At 46.3% G+C, this 21,560-nt stretch overlaps 2 protein-coding genes and 1 non-coding gene across 21 annotated transcripts in view; 2 read left to right on the top strand and 1 right to left on the bottom strand.

The window, feature by feature from the left end:
- Positions 1-8,615, bottom strand: part of HORMAD1 (HORMA domain containing 1) — a 15,622-nt gene extending 7,007 nt beyond the window's left edge. For 2 of the 13 annotated variants that reach the window (XR_015279893.1, XM_086866309.1), the window contains exons 1-9: positions 7,497-8,615; positions 5,733-5,788; positions 5,229-5,373; positions 4,809-4,872; positions 3,566-3,602; positions 3,176-3,196; positions 3,051-3,077; positions 2,371-2,438; positions 242-393 (exon numbers count right to left, since the gene is read on the bottom strand). Coding sequence is in view for 9 of the 13 variants with exons in the window: in XM_086866309.1 (XP_086722435.1) it covers positions 242-393; positions 2,371-2,438; positions 3,051-3,077; positions 3,176-3,196; positions 3,566-3,602; positions 4,809-4,872; positions 5,229-5,373; positions 5,733-5,788; positions 7,497-7,536 (610 nt within the window). In the remaining 4 variants the exon portion in view is untranslated. Of the gene's footprint in view, positions 1-241; positions 394-2,370; positions 2,439-3,050; positions 3,078-3,175; positions 3,197-3,565; positions 3,603-4,808; positions 4,873-5,228; positions 5,374-5,732; positions 5,789-6,302; positions 6,782-7,496 lie in introns of those variants that run through there. The other 11 variants (XR_015279892.1, XR_015279894.1, XR_015279895.1 and 8 more) reach the window with 11 other exon arrangements.
- KHDC4 (KH domain containing 4, pre-mRNA splicing factor) lies at positions 6,729-21,560 on the top strand. 7 transcript variants are annotated; one of them, XM_086866288.1, is made up of 14 exons: positions 6,729-7,101; positions 8,792-9,032; positions 11,704-11,826; positions 12,182-12,261; positions 12,769-12,821; positions 13,107-13,270; positions 13,666-13,877; positions 14,147-14,207; positions 15,027-15,084; positions 15,201-15,454; positions 15,970-16,125; positions 17,079-17,191; positions 19,172-19,263; positions 20,254-21,560. In XM_086866288.1, exons 2-14 carry the CDS (start codon positions 8,982-8,984, stop codon positions 20,451-20,453), a joined length of 1,617 nt encoding a protein of 538 aa, XP_086722414.1. In that variant the 5' UTR covers positions 6,729-7,101; positions 8,792-8,981; the 3' UTR covers positions 20,454-21,560. The 7 variants fall into 7 exon arrangements, 5 of the variants coding, with proteins under 5 accessions (XP_086722414.1, XP_086722413.1, XP_086722412.1 ...); XM_086866287.1 differs by having other exon boundaries at positions 11,698-11,826; XM_086866286.1 differs by lacking the exon at positions 6,729-7,101 and adding an exon at positions 8,580-8,713.
- LOC111942440 (small Cajal body-specific RNA 4) lies at positions 13,442-13,570 on the top strand. Its single transcript, XR_002870548.2, has one exon.

Below are 21,560 nucleotides of genomic sequence, written 5' to 3'. Positions count from 1 at the left end.
TACTCTGGGAAACTCCAAGTGTTTTAAAACACAGCCAAATCCAAGGAAGTCAGTGCCAGGATTGTGTTCCTGCAGTGAGATCACGTCACTTCCCCTTGGGATTCAAAACTTGTGAGAAACAGCCACACGTGGAACAACCTCATTTAACAAGTCCCAGCAGCCACAAAGATTATACACTGAAATCTTCCTCTGGATTGCTTTCCAGAGTCTGAACACAGCTGGTAAAGCAGGGTGACATTACCCTCATCATAGTACAGGAGTTTCATGGTGAGGCAGACATCGTTGGGCAGAGGGCTCAGGTTCTGCATCAGGATGTAGATCTTGCGGAGGAGGAGGATGCTGGCCTTCTTGGTGTCTGCACAGGTGATGGTGGAGTCTGCCTTCTTGTCCTTGCTAAAAACAGATTATTTTTGATACAGAGTAAGCACTTTCTAGCATTAAGAGATGACTGTTTAACAGACTATGGAAATGAGCAACATCCTATTATTGTCCAAGGTCTGAGACCACACACATTGCAATTCCTAACCCTGCCTGAGTCCTGCATGTTCTCCATCCCTTGGGAGATCAAACCCTAAGCCACAGACATCAGGAGAGTTTAGGGATCATCACCTGGCACCAACTGCTCTACCCTACATCACACAGTGCTTGAATACCCAACCTGACAGAGGTACTCATGAAAGCCCCAGTCCCATGAAGTCCTACCTACTTCCCTCAGTTAAAGTCACTCTGTTCACCTGGACATGAGGTAACGATGATAAACTCAGTGCCCAAGGGACTCTTGACACCCAACTCCAACACTTCCATGCTCCCACTGCACCAGAAGTTGACCCAAATCCCACCTTGATGCTATAACCTCTCCCTCTGTTCCCCAGCTCCTCACAGCTCCCAGCTGAGGCACCCGAGCACCTGCACAGCAGGGCAGGTACCAGGAGTTGTTTCCTTGTGTGTCCCTGTCTTCTGGAAGCATTCCCTGAACTGTGATGGGTTCAAACCCCTCACCCCTCTCCAGCTGGTTATTTCCTGCTGTGCTGAGGTCAGAGAAGTGGCTTCACACCTATTTTCAAATTAATCTTTACATGAATTTATGCTGTTTCACTAAGGCAACCTGGTGTGGCCAAGAGTTCACATCCCAGTGTTTGTTACAGCCCCTTTAACAGGTAAGGAACTAAACCCAGCCCAAGCGCCTTCAGCACTGCAATCTTTCCTGGTTTAATTTAAAGAGCATTTTATGCAGGAGGGAAGCTGGGAGGAGTTTGTCAGGTATCAATTAACTGTATTTCAATTAATTGCCTTAAGTAAGCCATTTCCCTGTAGCTGTGACTGAGCAGTAAATCCCTGTGGCGGAAGGGGGTCTGGAGGAGAGGTGGGGCTGTGTCCCCAAAGCTCCAGCAGGAGCACAGGGTGCCACTGCCCACAGCTGCTGCCAGAGGTGACCTGATCTCAGCACATGGAGAGCTGAGCAGGACCCTCATTTTAGACAAAGTTATGGGGGTCGAGTGGGTGTGAACTGGTGGGGTCCCCATCAACTGCTTCTCCCTGACTTCATTAAAAGGACCTGAACCTAACCCTGAATGTCTCCTTGACTTTGCCAGACTCACACAGGGGAAGTGAAGCTATGGTTTGGCCCAAAAGATGTAAAAACTGAACAACAAATTCAATTGTTTGGGTGGGAAGGGACCTTAAAGCTCATCCAGCCCCACCCCTGCCACAGCAGGGACACCTCCCACTGTCCCAGGCTGCTCCAAGCCCCGTCCAACCTGGCCTTGGGCACTGCCAGGGATCCAGAGCTGCTCTGGGCAGCTGTGCCAGCCCTCCCCAGGCACACAGGGAGGAATTGCCTCTGTACATCCAGTCCAAACCTGCGCCCTGCCAGTTTCAACCCAGGGATCCCCTCCCCATGGCTGGGGATGCCCAGTGTCCTCAAACTGGGCTTATCTCAGCAATGGGAATTCCAGCACCACTGAGCTATGTATCAAAATTTAGCTTTCCTAAGTGCAGCTTACATTTCTATTGGGATTTTTGTGTATTTTCTATCATTTCTGCTAAATGAGGAAATCCATGTAACATTCAGTATCTTCAGATAAATAAATCTGGTGTGAAGCTTCAGCCCCCACACATGGAATACCTCAAAGATGCTGGTCACAGAGCATCAGACTGACATTGAGCATCATCTTCTGACTGGATATTAAAATTATGAACATAATCAGACAAAATTATTAACTGTATTTTAACAAGTCTAAGCTAGTAGTGTATGTTGATAAAATTACTCTCAAGATGCAGAACTTAAAAAGCAAACCCCAAACAGATCAAATGCAGAGTTCTGACATTCAGGCGTGTCCAAGGGACATGGAGCAGTCCCAGGGGCTGTACCTGCCAAAATCCAGGAGCGGCCCTTTGTGGGTGTACGTGAACTTGAAGTGGTAACACTCTGTGACTGTCTGCAAACAAAGCCAGTAATTATTAAACTAATCTTAAACACTCCTGCTGCAGCTCTCTCAGTAATCTGTTAACCTTTAAATAAAGTACCTACAGCCCAACTCCCATCCACTTACACGTGCTGAATACAAATTCCTAATCCTCTAACAATTAACAATAATAATGCATAAAACTGCCAGCTAATAAAAATGATGATTCTGTTCCAGGAATCACCATGATAAAATGTTTTGCAATACCAGCTGAAGTTTTTAGCACAAAATATTCCAGTTTCAATCACTATGAAAATGTTTCACACAGGGAACAGATGTGGTGAAATCCAGTGGGTTCTGTGTTTCCCAAAGAAGTCCCATGAAGTTGTTAGGCAGACTTGGGATGAGATCTCATTCTGCAATGACATTTTGGTTTCTTGCACCAGCCTGAGAATAACCTGACACTGGATACTCAAATGCAATTCCACACGTGCTAATTCCCACTGACTCTGGTCATTTTTACACCTGGTATTTCAACATGTCCTCTTTTTATAAACGTGCACATTAAATATTCCTGTTTGTACACACATTTCGCTATACCCATACTATCATCAGTCATCCTGTGAGATATTGCAGCAGATTTACCTGAGGATCGTCCAGCTGGGTACAGACCTGTATTTTTAACGAAAAGAGAGGAATCGGAATCAGACCTGCACATTCCTCAAAGGTCATCCCCTAAAAATGTGTCCCTGCCTTTCAGAGATACTCACTGCTAGGACAATATGTCTCAGCTGTCAGGAACATAAAGAGAGAAAAAAAATAACATTAAATATATTCCATTGCCCATTTCTGCTTCCCAAACTGCTTTGTCTCTCTAACTCTGGAATCCAACACAGGCAGCACAGGCCTGTTGGAAGAAAAGCCTCGTCCTTTTCACTCCTCTTCTGCGGAGGAGAGGACTCAGCTGCAGAAGAAAACACCCACAGATCCCCAGCTTTCTGTGCTGCTGTTTACAAGGATTTTATGCAGAAATGCCTGTGCATCCCACACTGCAGCTGACTGAGCTCAGCTACTCCTTGAGCAGTCCTACAACTACACTGGCAGATAATGGACTTTGAATAAACATTTCAATACAACTGAAATGAGACTGGAAGACTTACATATTTCTTCTGCAAGGCATCATAGCATCCTAGCATCCTGCAAAAACCAAGTAATATTGGCCATCTGCTACTACTTTTCACTTGTTTCTCACTAAATCAAGTAGCACCAAAAAATGAAACTCTTGTGTTCACTCTTACTGTATTATAGCAATAAATAACACTTACTCCATCATTCCATCTCATTAGCAGTGATACTGCTAATAGCAGTAATGACTTTGTAACACCAAATCACCCCAAGCTCTTGAAAGAATAATTAAAAATACAATCTGTAGATAAATCATCTATCAGTAAAAACATATTGCAATACTTCAGGCATCTTCCAACACAAGTGTTCATTAATTAGGGGAGAAACTTGGTGTTGTTGCAGGTGTCCCTGTCCATGGCAGAGAGTTGGACCAAGGTGAGCTTCAAGGTCTCTTCCAACACAATCCATTCCATGATTTCATCATAAATCAGTAATTCAGCTGAACAGCAACACTGCTGAAGCACAAAGGAGTTATTACCTTCATTCAGACATTGACATTTCCTTTTTATGTAACACCCAAACAGGGAATCAAAACTTTCCCTGTTTTTTTTTTCTGACTTTCAATTACAGTCAACAAACAAAAATTGGGCATGGTACTACAGAAATACATAACTAAGGCCTTAGAGAGGTTTCTAAAAAGCAAGGAGAGCACCCAGAACAGACCTTGCAGCTATTGTGAGCAGAAAGAAAAGCAGAATAAGCAGCTCAGCCCCAGGTGACACAGTCACACCCAGCTGTGGCAGTGCTCAAGCAGGCAGACTGTCACTGGCAGGCACAGCTCTGCTTTTGAGCAAGCCTGACAGTCCCACTCTCTTACACAATATCTGTGAGCAAGACCTTCAAATCTGAGATGCAAAATGGTGACACCGAATCTCCTGATCAACTAGGGAGGAACTACTGGTTACTTTTGCATTTCTGTGCACCCTTGAGTACTCATGAGCACCTAGAGGAATGAAGTTTACAAACACATAGCATTAGATATTTAGCATTTACATAGCAAATATAAAGTATAGTCACCCTGCAAACAGAGATTTGTGCTCTCCTAAGCCCTGAGCTGAAAACCTTTCTGGAAATACGATTGTTACATCTATGACACAAACGTGGGCTGCTTGCTCACAGCAAGAGAACTTTTTGCCTCGTATCTGCAAACAAACAGGAAGGAACCTCTGAGCACTTACATGCAGAAGAAGTGTTACCTGTGTGCTGGAATCAACCTACCATTTCACCAGCTGGGTAGAGCCAGGACAGTTTTTGTCTTCCCGCAGAATTTTGACACAGACATCTCAAAAAAACCAAAAAACACATTTATATACATTTACCCAGGACAAAGTGCAAGGAAAAGTTTGTCAAAAAAACAAAAAAAACACATTTATATACATTTACCCAGGACAAAGTGCAAGGAAAAGTTTGTTTCCTCAAAGAGCATATTAAGAAGAGACTAAAATTAACATTACTGACAAGTGTGAACATGGTTTTAATGCTGAGTTAGCAGCAGTAATAACAAAATTTAATTAATTCATTAGTGAAATTTCCATTAGAACACTGAAATGGTGTCCATTCATTAAAAAGACCAAGTGGCTTTAAAAACAACTCCATGACAACAGCTTTTTGCAATCTATCACGGAAACAGCCTGTTACCATCCATGTATCTGGTTCCATAGGCACTTTCAGGAAAGATTCCCCTCAGGTACGTGATGCAGGACACTGCCACTGCCAGGAGCCTCTTCACCAGCATCAGGGATTGCTGCTCTGTGGCTATTTTCTTGGGAAATACAATTGCACTCTGAAAAATCACAGAAAGAAACCAATTAAACCTACAGCAACAGACCCGTACGGTTGTCAATCCTGTTCAACGTCTTAATTTTAATTTAATTGAAAAGTATGACATTTGTGGTTTATAAAGTTAAACACATTCCTTTCACTTGGTGTAACACTATTTGTAGCATACAGCTGGTTTCTACCAAGCATATGACAACAAAATTCAGATTATTTTTCTTTAAGTTTTTCTATATATTCTTTATAATTAAAAGACTGAATTAGCCTATCTTCATGGAAGAAATATCACAGAGCACCTGTGATATTCCAGCCAAAACCCCCCATTTTTTCCCATTACTCTGCTGAAATACACAAACAAAACTGTACCACAGAATTCCTTTGCTTCTGAGCAGTTGCCATTCTGCAGAGACTCCTGTGTGTGCCTGTGAATGAAACACCTGCATTAGCACCTGGATGAGGAGAAGGGCAGCAAGCCCAGCCTGCAGCTCTCCAGCTTCTCCAGGGCATTCCCTGGATTTACAAACACCTCCTGCAAAATTCGCCAGCTCAAACATGTAATTTTCATGGAACAGAGTAGGACAGTTCATCATCCTCCGTATCAGATGCTTGATTTTCACAGCAGCACAGGCCCCCCCTGAGGCTACAGGATGCGGATGCAATAATTAGTATATTTATATCTGTACTTATATGAAATATGAACCTCCAAAAGCAATTTTCTTCAGTGCTAACTGGCATCCAACCTACAGGATTTTCAAAGAACTTTATGAAAAGGCTCCTCACATTTCAAACACCCCCAGACTTGAGTTGTTTCCATCTGTAATTTAAATGAGTATGGAAGAAACAGAACCCTGACCACCATGAGCCTGACTCCACAGAAACCTTCCACCCCAGTTCAGGACTATCAAATGCACCCATGCCTGAGGCCATGGAAAACACCTTTCCGAAGTTAGAAGGGAGGTCCGGATCATGAAGAGCTCCCCTCAGCAATCCTCCATAAACCCTCCCGATCACAGCACGCAGCCGAGTTCGGCCCCGCTGTGAGGAAGGAGCCGCTTCCCAGCAGCCTCAGCCCAGAAAACGCCACCTGCTTCCTCGAAGGAAACTGAGGCAGGGGGAAGATGCAAGCGCGAAGACAGAACACTGCACAGCAGCGACGGCCAACAAAACCTCGGCTGTGAGGGCGAGGTGAGGTGTGGGTGAGTAGTGAGATAATCGACGAAAAACTGCAGGACAATGTGAGGTGAGAGGTAGATGAAGGAACCGCCAGGCCTCACCCTCACGGCACCTTTTCCCGCCCTCGCCCTCAGCAGGCTCTGCGGAGGGGCCGTGCGCAAACACAGGGGGCGGGGCCCGTGCTCTGCCGCCGCCGCGCTCTTGGCGCCGAGGTGGCGCGCGAGCCGCGCATGCGCAGCTGCTGCCCCTTCTCTGAGGGGACCGGGAATTGTGGAATATTCTGGGCTGTGAGGGATCCGCAAGGATCATCCATTCCAACCCCTGGCCGTGCGCGGACATCCCAACAGCCCCACCCTGTGCAGCCCTGAGAGTGCTGTCCAAAGGTTCCTGGAGCTCTGGCAGTCTTGGAGCCGTAACCATTCCCTGGGGAGTCTGAGCAGTGCCACCACTTTCCAGGGAAAGAACCTTTTCCTGATACTCAACTTGAACTTCCTGACACAGCTCCAGCCATTCCCTTGGGTGCTGTCCCTGGTTACAGGGAGCTGCCTGCATCGTGAGGAAGGCATGTATCCCTGGGGTGTCCTCTCAGTCTCCTCCAGCTGGACAGACCAAGTGACCTCAGCCGCTCCTCCTATGGCCCCTCCAGACCCTTCACCATCCTCGTGGCCTCCTTTATATACTCTGTAATGGCTTAATGTCTTTTGTACGTTACCAAAACTGCACACAGGCTTCAAGGTGAGCCCAGCCCAGAGCAGAGCAGGACAATCCTCTCCTTCGCCCAGCCAGCAATGCACAGCTTGATGCCCCTCAGGACACAGCTCACACGTGTCCAAAGGTGACACTTTGGGCTGCCAGGATATGCTGTGATCCAACCAGCCACCGACCGGGACCCCCGGATCCTTTCCCAGCCTCTCCTTCCAGGGTTGCCCTGTGCCAGGTGCAGAATCCAGCACTTGCCTGTGATAAATGTCGCACAGTCCCAATGCCTGGTGTCCATTCCAGCCCTCACTGGCACAGGGACAGCACAAAGGCACCAATTGCCTGGCCAATGGATTCAATCTCTTCGTTGGGTGCCTCAGCTAGAGACTTAGTTGCCTTAAGGAATCCGTGGCCAACAAAATCCCATGACTTCCAAGAAAACTTTGTAACTTATTTTGTAGTGTCTGGACAAATTTATGGCCTCTATTCTTTCCAGACCTATTGTCCATTGCCATTTGCCTAAAATAAAGCTTAAACACGTAGCTTTCTTTTGATCCAACTGAAGATCCCAGAATGGTTTGGGCTGGAAGGGATCCTAAGGTTCACCCAACCATGGGCAGGTTTGGGATTTTCTGGAGAAGAAAAGGGTTTGGGAAGACCTAATTGTGACCTTCCAGTACCCAAAGGGAACTTACATGAAAGATGGGGACAAGGCTATTTGCAAGAGTCACAGGACAAGGGGGAATGGGTTCAAATTGACAGAGAGTAGGTTTAAATTAGATATTGGACAGAAATTCCTCCCTGTGAGGGTGGGGAGGCCATGGCACAGGGTGCCCAGAGAAGCTGTGGCTGCTCCTGGATCCCTGGAAGTGTCCAAGACCAGTTTGGACGGGGCTTGGAGCAATGTGGGACAATGGAAGGTGTCCCTGCCCACGGCTGGGTGAAGTTTAGGATCTCTTCCAATCCAAACCATTCTGGAATTCTGGAATTCTTTCACAGATATTGGGGGTTGATTTAAGGGCTGTGAAATTACCACTTGAATCGGGTTTTGTGCAATGTGTGGATGATTTGTTGTTAACAAGCAATGATAAGAAAGCCTTTACATTAGACGCTATAATTTCTATATTGCCCTGGGATAAAATGGCGCATTCAGACTGCAGCTGGGCCAAAAGAAAGTCACGTATTTAGGCTTCATTTTGGAAAAATGCCATAACACTTGGGCTAACACACGTGGGAATAACCCAGGTGAGTTGCACCGGGTGATCTTTGGGGTCCTTTCCGCCCCTCATCACTCCGTGACCCCGCGGTGCCACGTCCGTCCCCACAGCAGCGGCCGGAAGCGCCCGCGCCGTTGCCATGGCAGCGGCCGGAAGCGCCTTGGCGCGGCGGGCGCGGGCCCGGAAGTGACGGCCGGGAGCCGTGGCGGCCATGTCGGCGGGCGGCGGAGCGCAGCGGGACGCGGGGGCCGCGGGCGGGTGAGGCGCGGCCGCGGCGGCTCGGGCGGCCCCGGCTCCCTGCGGGGCACTGCCTCACGCTCCCTCTGTCTTTTCCAGGCGTCGCAGCAAATGGGACCAGCCCGGCCCGGCACCAAATTTCCTTCTCCCCGGCACGGCGCCGCTGCCCGGGCGCCCGTTCCCCGGCGGGGGCGGCGATGGTGGCGCTGCCGTGGCCGGGTCCGAGAGCTCCGCGGCGCCCTCGGGAGCGCTGGATGCGGCCGCGGCCGTGGCGGCGAAGATCAACGCGATGCTGATGGCCAAAGGGAAGCTGAAGCCGGCGCCCAGCACGGCGGACAAGGTGGGGGAGCGCGGGGGTGTCACGGCTGGGTTCTGGGGACCTTCATTTGTCACCGAGCCGGGAGGCCATGAAATTGAGTGTAATAAAAGCAGTCGGAAATAATTTTTAAAATATTTTTTAGCATAACAGAAAGCAGCGGATGGCCGTGAGGTCAGTCCGCTCTAAGACTTTACCAAAGCCACCTGTAGGGAGGTGATAAACTTTTTTCTCAGAAGCGTAGAACATTCTGAGTTGTAAGGGAGCCACGAGGATCGAGTCCAACTCTTAAAGTGTTTTCCCTGAAGTGTTTTCCAATAGCAGAGCTGATGGAAAAATTGCTGTGTGAAACAAAGGCTTAAAAATACGGGAACAAATTATTTTAACGCCTAAAGAAGTTACCAATAGGAGCTGTATGTCCAAGTCCTAAACAGCTTGTAGAGGCTTTGCTGAGCCCTGCCCTGAGCCCAGTTGATCCTGATAAGCTCAGGCAGTTGGACTGGGAGGTTGCTGTGTGTTCTTCTTAAATAGTCTCTGAGTTTTCTATTCTGAAGCAAGTGTAACTTAAAGCTGCTTTTCCAGTCCAGTCACAGCCTTGTCTTGCTCTTCTGCGTGTCCTTAGCCTGTGCTAGAGCCAAGTTTAGAAGCTGTTTCAAGTTTCATGGTGTCACAGGGTGGTTTGGGTTGGAAGGGACCTTAGAGCACGTCTTGTCCCACTTCTGCCATGACAGGGACACCTTCCACTGTCCCAGGCTGCTCCAAACCCTGTCCAACCTGGCTTTGGGCACTGCCAGGGATCCAGGGGCAGCCACAGCTGCTCCGGGCACCTGTGCCAGCCCTCCCCACCCTGACAGGGAGGAATTCCTTCCCAGTATCCCATCTAATCCTGCCCTCTCTCATTCTAAAACCACTGCCCCATGTCCCATTACTAAATGCCCTGGTAAAAAAATCCTTCTCCCTCCTTTTTATAAACATCCTTTAGGCCCTGGTAGGGGCTCTGAGCTCTCCCTGGAGCCTTCCCTTCTCCAGGTGAACACCTCCAGCTCTCCCAGCCTGGTTCCAGAACAAAGGGGGCCCTGGGAGCATCTCCATGGCCTCCTCTGGACTCTCTCCCTTCCATTTTTGAGGACCCCAATTGCCATCCAAACTTGTTGAAATAAGAAAATTAACAAGAAGGGTGGATTTTATGGTGTTGTATTTCCTTTTTCACACTGTGCCAGCCTGGGGGTTTGCCTTATGAGGCTGCATCCAAAGGAGTGCTCATTTTGCCACGGGATTTACTCACCAATAAAAAAAAGGGTGGGAAATTGTCATGAATTCTCCTTAATTGTTTCCCTGTCACTTCTGGGACTGAAACTACTCCTGCAGCCTTTTTCCTGTGTGAGGTTTAGCAGCAGGTGTTCCTTGGAATGTTGCTGTGAGGAATCCCACATGGAAATGATGGGATTTGCTTCTCAATGCTCAACAATCCACCCAGAATGGGTGGAATTCCCAGCTTTAAGGTTTCAGGGAGCCTCTATAGTCATATCCCATGGAAGTAAAATCCATTTGCTGACTGGCACTTTGAGACATCCAGAAATTGGCAGATGCTGGTGCTGTCTCAGCTCTGATTTTGTCACAAGCTCTGGTGGCACTTTGTGACAAGCTGTTGTGCTCTGGGAACCTTTTACCAAGTAATTAATGTGCATTTGGGGTGCCAATTTTTATTGCACTGATTTTTTTTTTTATTTTTTAATATAGTAACAAGTATTTATAATATCCACATAGTTCTTTCATGCATAAGTTGCTTTTGATAGAACATGTTCAGTGATGGCATTTCTAGAATAATTAACTCTGATGACCTTTCAGGTTGTGAGGGAATGGAAATTAAGGAGCTGCTGGTTAATGAATGTACTTTTTTTTTAAAGTGTGGAAAGAGTGGAGCAGTTTAAAGTCAGAACAGTGCCCTGTACTGGAGTCCCTCTGTAGCTGCCTTGTGGCTCTTCTGCAAGTGCTTCAAGTGATATTTGTGAGAGTGGATTTCTCTTTTTTTATAGAGTCTTTTATAGAGTTTTACCTTTATGTCCCCAAAATTAATTTCAGAATATTTAGAAGGTTGTACTAACTCTGCATTGAGAAGGTCTTAGTGGTAACTCCCAACACTTCCACTGTATCTTCTGAATCTGTGACTGTGGCTTTTTATTTCTTAGCCTGATACAAAATATTCCATCCCTGTCTTAAAAAAAGATGGAGGGAAGTGTAGTGTGGATGAGTTCAGATCTTGAAGAGAAATTCTAACTTCTGTCTCTGTAAAGCCTGGTGAGAGGAGCAGGACCTACAAACATGAAGTACACGTTTCATTGGCCTCAGGTTCTGTCAGAGCTGCCAGTTCAAGTGTAAAATGCTTTGGTTTCTGTTCAAGCAACTCTGCAGCTCAGTTCCGCACCACGTACAGAACAGAAACATTAATTATTTTGTTAATACGTGCTGAAGATAAAGCTGGTGTGTTTATCTGGGCTCAGGGCTGTGAGGAGGCAGAGCAAGCAGTAGATCCAGTGTACTTTGCACTAATCTCTGTAAAGATTTTGCCTTCAACAGCTGAAAGGAGTGAACAAGAAGAACGCTCACCCCTTGAGCTCTGGGCTCAGTTTGTTTTTCTTGCATCACTGCTTTCCACCCACTGGTGTTTTGCAACTGGTTCTCTTTGAAGCTGCAGGCTCTGGGAAAAGGTCCAGCTACGAGTAAAAGCAAAGATGACCTTGTGGTGGCAGAGGTGGAGATCAATGACGTCCCCCTCACGTGCAGGAACCTGCTGACCAGGGGCCAAACCCAGGACGAGGTACGTCCCACGCCCTCAGCAGCTTTGAGTTACATAACACTGTACAGCTGTACCTGTCAGGTTAACTGAGGAGATAAGGTTAACCTGAAAGGTTAAAAGAACTTGCAGTGAAATCTGTTCAGGGGTTGTTTCCTTCTGGAAAACTTGCTGTGTTTTCTAAAGGTGTTTGTTTAGTCATGTATTGGTTTGTGCAGTAAATTGTTGTATGATGAGTTCAGAGTCAGCATCAGTCTCTTAGCACTTTATTAATGATTTTTGGGGCTTTTTTCAACAACCCAGTTTAAACTCTGGTGTTCTGTGTGTGCCTTGTTTGTTATTAGCAGGTCTGTCACTGGGCTTTGTGCATTTTTTGCAGATCAGTCGCCTGAGTGGAGCAGCTGTCTCGACTCGAGGGAGGTTCATGACTGCAGAAGAGAAAGCCAAAGTGGGACCTGGGTTTGTATTTCTTTTTTTGGAGGTTCTGCCCCTTTTCTCCTGTGGTGACAAACTGCTGGGGTTCTTGTTTGGTTGGTTCTTCATGAGCAGTGTTACCAATAAATTTGCCATTTTGATGGTCCTGGCTGCCTAATACTGCTGGGCTGAAATGACAACCACGCCAGCCATCACCCTGACAGATCACACCGTGCTAATTTCTCCCCACAGAACACTGCAACTTCCTAAATACAAATTTCTTGCTGCTTTTAGTTTGTGAACCATTCATGTGGGCCAGCTAACTAAAGTTTTCAGTGGTGTAACTTTTATGTGTCATCATCAACTCCTGAATCATATTTTCAGTGCAGAGCTTTTCTGCCTGAGCACTGTGATACTCAAGGAATTTGTATTCTGTTATCTGGAGGGAATTTCAGATTTTTATGGAACAGTTTCTGTGAAATATAATTAGATTGGATCCTTTATTATTGTGTTGTCTGTGGGTTTGATTGAATATTTGCCTTTTCTTTTCAGAGATCGTCCTTTGTATCTTCATGTTCAGGGTCAGACACGGGAGTTGGTTGACAGTGAGTATAAAAGCATTTTGCTTTTTCTCTCCCTTTTGTGATAAAGGGATTGTGTTGGATTTGAGCTATAAACATGCTGGTGGTGATAACAGACTCCAATCAAACATTGATAGTGAGATCTCTGCTCAGAAATCCCTGAGGTGCCATGTGCTCCATTCATCAGGGAAACAAGACTTTGGATAGACTAAAGGAAGGTGGGAGGAGTGGGCAGCTCTTATCTCATTGATAACACACTGTGAGTAACACACAGCTGAGTAAGAATGAATTTCACGTTCTCTCAACCAGGAGCTGTTAACAGAATCAAAGAGATCATTACCAATGGAGTGGTGAAAGCAGCCACGGGCTCCAGCCCGACGTTCAACGGAGCCACAGTCACTGTCTATCACCAGCCAGCCCCTATCACTCAGATAACTCCAGCTGTTGGCCAAAAACCTCCATTCCAGTCAGGGGTGAGTGATCCATTGATGTGGATTTCATTGCATGTCACTGCTTACAAGATTTACCTTTCACAAAGCAGACATGCCATGTGCCTATTTATTAAAAAAATAAGAAACCCACAGCACAAAAGATGAAAAACACCCCAAAAAACCACAAGGGGCGTGCCCCCTTGTGTTGTGAAATCTGGAGGACTAGCAAGACTGAGTCTGGAGAGTCAGACTTGGGTGCTAGTGGCCTCCTAAAAGAAAAGGGATGGAGAGAGCAGTCCTACTTCCAGAAGAGCACAGGGCTCACTGTTCCATCTGACACTGAACCCTTCTGTCTATCACAGCAGTGAGATGTCTGCCCTCAGTGAAATGAACATCCTATTAGACTGAAATACTAAACTTTAGCTGTTCATTTACAGATGCATTATGTCCAGGACAAGTTATTTGTTGGGCTGGAACACGCTGTTCCCACCTTTAACGTGAAGGAGAAGGTGGAAGGACCTGGTTGCTCCTACTTGCAGCACATTCAGATTGAAACTGGTGCCAAAGTCTTTCTTCGAGGGAAAGGCTCAGGTTGCATAGAACCAGCATCAGGCAGAGAAGCCTTTGAACCCATGTACATCTACATCAGGTATGGGGGAGTTCCAAAAAACAAAAAAAACCCCAAAAAAACTGTAAAATATCCCAGTGGCCAGTCAGGAAGGTTGCTTAGTATTTAATCACTGTGAAGAGTTCTTAATTTTGTGTGATTTAATGCAAATGATATAAGTTTTTGAACCCTGTTTGACTTTAATAGAGGTGTCTCTGAAGTGATAAGGGTGTAACCATATGGTGAAGGAGCTCCCAAATGCAATAGAAAAGTTTATTCTTACAAGTTCTTTTTTTTGTGTATGCTTTCAGTCACCCAAAGCCAGAAGGTTTGGCAGCTGCTAAAAAGCTGTGTGAGAACCTGTTGCAAACCGTGAGTAACTCTTAAAAATATGAGATTTCAGAGCCTTTTGTAGCTTTGGGATGTGCTTGGCTAAGGAATTCTTAATGCTTTCAACAAAGCTGTCCATGTGTCTGACTTGCTAATAGGTTTCTCCTTCCAAAGGTTGCTGTCTAATTCTTGTACAAGGAGTAAAATTTCTCAGGAAGGAGCTGAGAGTACTGGAATTTTAAGGGAGAAAAAATACAAATGCTTCCTTGGGCTGAGCTGGGAGTGAGGGCAAGGGAATGTCTGACTGCAGACATAAAAGAAATCTGCTTTTTGCTCATTGCTCCAGCTTTCCCTGCTGTAGCTTTACATGGTGTTCAGAGCTGCACTGTCTGCTTTAGGAAAAATAAAGTGATTGATGTAGCTAAAAAGTTCTATAAAATCACTCACATGAACACAGATAATCTTTAATTTCTCAGTTTACCCTATATGAATAAAAATAAAGTCCTGGACAATCTTTGAGTTAATATAACAATAAGATAATGGAGTATGGCCTACAAAGTCTCTTTTGAAAAATATTTGGAAACTTTTTTGTTCTCTGAGGCTCTATTCTAGTAATTAATTTGCCACCTTCTTTCCTATGAAAGATTACCCCATAATTTACACAAATCTACCACAGAGGCCAGTAGGATCAGGGGGATGTTTATTGGAGTTTTGGTGGGTGGATTGTTATGTCTGGGCTATTGCTGTCCTTGTGCACAGTGTGTTCTGTAATCAGCATTCCCTCACATGGTTATGGGGAATTCCATAAAGGTTTATATTGTAAATACATTTTTATTGTCTAATCCTTGAAATTCTTTGTAGGTTCACGCCGAGTACTCCCGATTTGTGAACCAGATAACCACTGCAGTTCCCTTGGCAGGTAAGCATCACCAATAACTCAGCCTTGAGAGTCCAGCTTCTTTTACATTTGGATTGAAACTGGATATTTTGGTGACTGTGGCAGAACTAAGATGTCCTTTCTCTCTCTCCCCCCAGGCTTCACCCAGCCTGCCACAATCAACAGCGTCCCTTCCCAGCCCTCCTATTACCCTTCCAATGGGTACCAGTCTGGTTATCCTGTGGTTCCCCCTCCTCAGCAGCCTGTCCAGCCTCCCTACGGGGTGCCAGGGATAGTCCCCCCTGCAGTGCCCTTGGCTCCTGGAGTCCTCCCAGCGCTGCCCACGGCGGTGCCACCCGTGCCCACGCAGTACCCGATTCCTCAGGTCCAGCCTCCTGCCAGCACTGGCCAGGTACTGCCCAGGGGCTCTGTTTAATCAGCAAGAAAAGACTTCTTGTAGTTCCAAATGGAGAAATTTTTTTGCCTGTGTTTGTTTGTGTTTTTTTTGTTTGTTGGGGTTTTTTTGGGGTTGTGTATTTGGGGGTTTTGTTATTGTTTAGCTGATCGTTTCTAAGCAGCTAAACTGTCATGTGGCAGCTTCCCTACTGCATTTTTCATATTCCCTCTTAACAGCAAGGACATTTTCAGGGGGTGGGGGCTCATTTCTGAGGAGCATCATCACCCTCTTTGAAGTCTCTATGTAGGTGCATGAGTTGGAGTTACAGATGGGGATTAGTTTGAGGTGGGAGCATTCTCTACATGCAATACTTGTTTTACCTTTTCAATTTTGAATTCTCCTCTAAGTTCTCTCAATCTAGAGAAGCTATTTATGTGTTCTGCTCCTTTTTATGACTCTGCATTGAATGAATACTTTACATGCATATTAACAAATTTTCTTGTGTTCTCTCTCCTACTTGTGCCCGGCAGAGTCCGCTGAGCGCTCCTTTCCTTCCTGCTGCCCCAGTAAAAACCAGCATGCCAACTGGTACCCAGCCACAGGTCCAGCCCCATCCCCAGGGCCAAAAGAGACGCTTCACCGAGGAACTGCCTGATGAGAGAGAGTCAGGACTGCTGGGATACCAGGTGGAATAAAATCACCAATTTTACTTCCCTCACGGAGGCAGAGCGGGGTTGGTGAGAGGTCGTTAGCCCAGGTTGCTGGAGCAGTTGTGCAGGTCCTTGGGCACAGGGCAGTGGCTGTTCCAAAGCACAGGGCCCACGCTTTGGTGTCTCTGAGTGGATGCACTGCTCTAAAGATGTGGCTGAACTCGTTCCAGCTGCTTTCCATCCCCTCAGCCCTTCCCAAATGGTGCATCCAGGTCACAGACATGACAAGAGCGTGGGACTGCTTGGCTTAAAGGGAGATTATTTGGGGTTTTACTGGAATCTTTAGGTGGGCTTTTTGAGGGAGGGAAATACAATAACTTCCAGTTTTTCCCATTTACCTTGCAGGTTGCACTTGAGAGGATTTCAAGAAGCTTAGTTTAAAAGCTTAATTTATTTGTTTTTTAGATAGTTAGAAGATTTTAAGAAAAATAATTTTGAGTTCTCCCAGTTTGCATGTGAGCAAAGGGAGTGTCTGTAAATGTTTCTCTGATGCTACACCCCTGCCACAGGCAGAACCCTTAATAAAAGCTTTGCCTAGAGGCAATAAGGAACTGCCTGTGTGTTAGAGCTAATATTAGAATCTCAAGCAGATTCTTGTGGCATGAGGTGTGTTCAGAATTAGCTGACTGAGGAGGTAATAGGTGATCCATGAAGGGAGCAGCTTTCTTTATTGTCCTGAAGTACTGACAAGGTGGAGTAGGTGGTGAGGAGTCTCCCAGAGTGGTGCTCAGGCGTGTTTCCTATCACGCTGCCCTCAGTGTTTTTAGGAGAAAGCAGTGTATATTTTGTATAGCAGTGGTGATTAGAGGTTCTTTCTGCTAGTTGGCCATATGCTCTGAAAGGTTGGGTTTCCTAACAGTATCATTAAGGAGCTGTAGCTTTTGTTGTAGTTGTAGATTTGCTAATGCCGTGTGTTTTTCTGCTCATAGCATGGACCCATTCATATGACTAATTTAGGTACAGGCTTCTCCAGTCAGAGTGAAATCGAGGGAGCCGCGTCGAAGCCAGCAAGTTCCTCAGGAAAAGAGAGAGAGAGGGACAGGTGAGTGAGGAAATCATGGCCAGGCTCTCCTGGTTCTGATGCAAAGCCTATTTCAGAGATGTTTTTCACATTCTCTTCTGTGACTTGGGGATTGTTTGTGTGTGTGTGTGGTTTTTTTTTGTATTTTGGGTTGGGTTTTTTTAAAGAGAAGGGATGCAACGGTTACCTTTTGATGCTACAGAATGAAAATAGCTTCATTTCCACTCCTCCCTAAGTCTTTGTGTGGCTCTGGTGTTTTGCCACTGTCACATTTTCCACTGTACTGGTCCCAGCAAGACCCTCAAGGGCCGCCTCTTGTTACTGGTTTCATCTTGAACATTGAGCTGTGGCTGTAAGTCCTTGGACTTCAATCCAGCCACTTCCTTACCCCTCTAATCATCCATCCATCCATCCATCCATCCATCCCTCCATCCCTCCATCCATCCAATCCATCCCTCCATCCCTCCATCCATCCAATCCATCCATCATCCGTCCGTCCATCCATCCATCCATCCATCCACCGTCCATCCACCGTCCATCCACCATCCATCCATCATCCATCCATCCATCATCCATCCATCATCCATCCATCCACCATCCATCCATCATCAATCATCCATCCATCCATCCATCATCCGTCCATCCATCCATCCCTCCATCCATCCATCCATCCATCATCCATCCATCATCCATCCATCCATCCATCGTCCATCCATCATCCATCCATCCATCCACCATCCATCATCCATCCACCGTCCATCCATCCATCATCCATCCATCCATCCATCCATCGTCCATCCATCATCCATCCATCCATCCACCATCCATCATCCATCCATCATCCATCCATCCATCATCCATCCATCCATCATCCATCCATCATCCATCCACCATCCATCCATCTATCATCCATCCACCATCCATCCATCCATCCATCCATCCATCCATCCCACACAATCCATCATCCATCCATCCATCCATCCGTCGTCCATCCATCATCCATCCATCCATCCATCATCCATCCATCCATCCATCCATCATCCATCCACCATCCATCCATCCATCATCCATCCACCATCCATCCATCCATCCATCCATCCCACACAATCCATCCATCCATCCATCCGTCGTCCATCCATCATCCATCCATCATCCATCCACCATCCATCCATCTATCATCCATCCACCATCCATCCATCCATCCATCCATCCCACACAATCCATCATCCATCCATCCATCCATCCGTCGTCCATCCATCATCCATCCATCCATCCATCATCCATCCATCCATCCATCATCCATCCACCATCCATCCATCCATCATCCATCCACCATCCATCCATCCATCCATCCATCCCACACAATCCATCCATCCATCCATCCGTCGTCCATCCATCATCCATCCATCCACCATCCATCCACCATCCATCCATCCATCATCCATCCATCATCCATCCATCATCCATCCATCATCCATCCATCCACCATCCATCCATCCATCTATCCATCCATCCATCCATCCTTCCATCCATCCATCATCAATCATCCATCCATCCATCCATCATCCGTCCATCCATCCCTCCCTCCATCCATCCATCATCCATCCATCATCCATCCATCATCCATCCATCATCCATCCATCATCCATCCATCCATCCACCCATCCATCCATCCATCCATTCATCCATCTATCAATCATCCATCCATCCATCATCCATCCATCCATCCCTCCATCCATCATCCCTCCATCCATCATCCATCCATCCATCCATCATCCATCCATCCATCCCATTCCTGCCCATTGGAAATAAGAATGTTGGGAGAGGACAGGTCTTGCAGAGCTCCGGGTAGGGTCCATCAGTCACTCCAGTCCAGTCACTGGGTGAGTCAGGGGATTTAAAGTTCAACTCCTCAGGCCAAGTGCTGAGTTAGAAATTTGGTTTTTACTGCCTTTTGACTCTTAGCTTGGTATAAAAAGCAAAAAATATTGCTTTAAACAGGCAGTTGATGCCTCCGCCAGCTTTTCCTGTCACTGGAATGAAATCGGATTCAGAAGAAAGAAAAGGTGCGGGGTCTTTACCAGGCAACCATGGTGAGTGCAACAGGTCAAATGCCCTTGCAAGTCCAGTGTCCTTTCCCAAACACCCTTGTAAGTCCAGTTTCCTTTCCCAAAAGAGCTGGTGCTGGTTTTAACACGTGTCTAAACTGGTGATTTTTTTTGACTGTTCTTTGTTGAGGTGCAAAGCAGGTGACATTGCACTGCTCTAAAATCACCGATGCTTGCTGTGGTTATACACACAGGTTGTTTGTCAAAGCTGTAATAAATATCTGTGTGAAATGAGGGGAGTTGAATTAAGTGAGGGACTAAAGACAGGGAGTTATAACCCATCAGGCAGCGCAGAATGTGGTGGGTTGTTTTGTGGCACAGGTGAGGCTTTGCATTGTGAGCAGCTCCCTCAGAGGCACTGAGGAGCGTGGGGGGAATTCTGCTCAGGCAGGGATTTGCACACATTTCTGGCTGCAGACAACACAAGTGCTGTCAGGATTTCATCTTTCCTAGGGCTGTCACTCAGCAAGGGTTTGAACTTGGTCAGACATGCAGTTGTTTAACTCTGCAGGCAGCTCAGTGCTTTCAGCTCTGCAGGGACATCACCCAGCCTGGTTAACCTTAGTTCTTCTGCAGTCTTGCTCCCAGACATTGCTCTCCTGTTAGCTTCCTTTTGAACAAAATTTCTACTTTTCTTGACGTGTTGATCTCTTTAACGGTGAAATTGCCCTCGCTGAGAGCCATTTGCTAACTTTACCTTTTCTGTGTGTTTCTTTCTTGTTTCTCTGTTCTCTTACATGGTTCTGATGGATCACATGGCTGTTGCTGGTGCTGTTTCCTGTGGCCTTCGACCTTGGATGACCATTGGCCTTGTGACCTCAAAATGGTGTCCAACTAACAATTTACAATTAACATCTTTATTTTTTTATTATTATTAACTCATTTTGGGGCATTTTATCTCTTTTTGTTTGTTTTGTTTTTATTTTTTCCTTCTTGGGGGCTGGGGGGGGGCTTGTTTTGTTTTCCCCTCCTTAGATCATCAAGCCAAGAAGATGAAAACTGCAGAAAAGGGCTTTGGATTAGTGGCCTATGCTGGAGATTCATCAGATGAAGAGGAGGAACACGGTGGCCATAAAAACGCAAGTACTTTTTCACAGGGCTGGAGTTTGGGGTACCAGTACCCATCCTCACAACAGCGAGCTAAACAACAGATGCCGTTCTGGATGGCACCATAAAAACTGCACAAGAGTTTTCATTCATCTGGTTTTTCCCCTCTAGCAATAATGCATGTATATTCCAGAATGAACTTGGCAAAGACACGTTGTTTTTACATTTGCAGAAGCCAATTTTCCCCTTGGAAGGGCTCCATTGTTTTTAAAATGCTCATTTTGGCAGTGTATTTGTCAATTTTACAAAGGAATATTTGGAATAGCATCCTGATGGGGCTAGTCCCTTGTGCAAGGGAGAAGAAGTGCTGTAAAGAGGAACCAGGGAAGCCTCTTGGGCCATTTTTCCTGTTTTTCCCAGATAACTTAAAGGGAAGAGTCAGTGACACTGACTTCACTCTGCATTTGCATTTTTGAAGTGCTCCTGCTGTCAGCCCCAGTGATCTACTGGTGACTCAGCCTCAATTTTGGACTTTCATCAGAGGGAAGGAACATCCAGGAGTCATGAAAAACTTGAGCATCACAGTTTGAAAACTCTTAGCTTTTACTTCTGACGTCTCCTGTAACTCGGCTTGGTTTTATTTTGAAATGTGATTTTACCAATCCCACAAGTTCTCATTCTAGCCAGATGTTGGGGTGGGGGGGATGCTCAGGTTTTTGGATAGGTCCACCTTGTCCCAGGTGGATTTGGGACTGTAGCCCTGGTACTGAGTTGTTTCTGGTCACTCCAGGACTTGCTCCCACCCAGCAGGAATTCCTTTTCCAGAGGCTTACCCCTATCTCTTCCCTCATTCACTGGATTCCACCAGAGCCAGAAGGTTCCACGGTGGTTTCCCAAAGGGCAGCAGTTGGCTCCAGCAGCTCCTGCCTCATGTGCAGAACCTGGGAATGAGTTTTTGGACTGTTGTTTTTGGATTATTAGGGACAATGAACTGCACTGGGGGCTGAGTGGGGTGGGCTGGTGCAGACAGAATTTTTGCACGGAGCAGTGACACGGGGATTGCTCCAAGGCACTGGGCAGCTTTTGGGACAGGAGCTGTGGTTTTGAGAAGGGGCTGTGTCGCCGCTGCAGCCGGGACAGGCGGGATGGCTCACCTGTACAAACCTCGGCTTTCCAATGTGTTGTAAATAATTAGAACCATACTTTCATTATAAATAAATGTATAAATATTCTGC

This window comes from Cyanistes caeruleus, chromosome 30 (assembly GCF_971803275.1).
Source record: "Cyanistes caeruleus chromosome 30, bCyaCae1.hap1.1, whole genome shotgun sequence".
NCBI classification, from domain to species: domain Eukaryota; kingdom Metazoa; phylum Chordata; class Aves; order Passeriformes; family Paridae; genus Cyanistes; species Cyanistes caeruleus.
This window is presented reverse-complemented; position numbering and strand designations above follow the sequence as displayed.

Coding starts and splice junctions, on each gene's coding strand:
- KHDC4 (XM_086866285.1), top strand. CDS start 8,667: ATGTCGGCGGGCGGCGGAGCGCAGCGGGACGCGGGGGCCGCGGGCGG. Junction 9,033..11,697: donor CGCCCAGCACGGCGGACAAG/GTGGGGGAGCGC, acceptor TTCTCTTTGAAG/CTGCAGGCTCTGGGAAAAGG. Junction 14,208..15,026: donor GTGAGAACCTGTTGCAAACC/GTGAGTAACTCT, acceptor AATTCTTTGTAG/GTTCACGCCGAGTACTCCCG.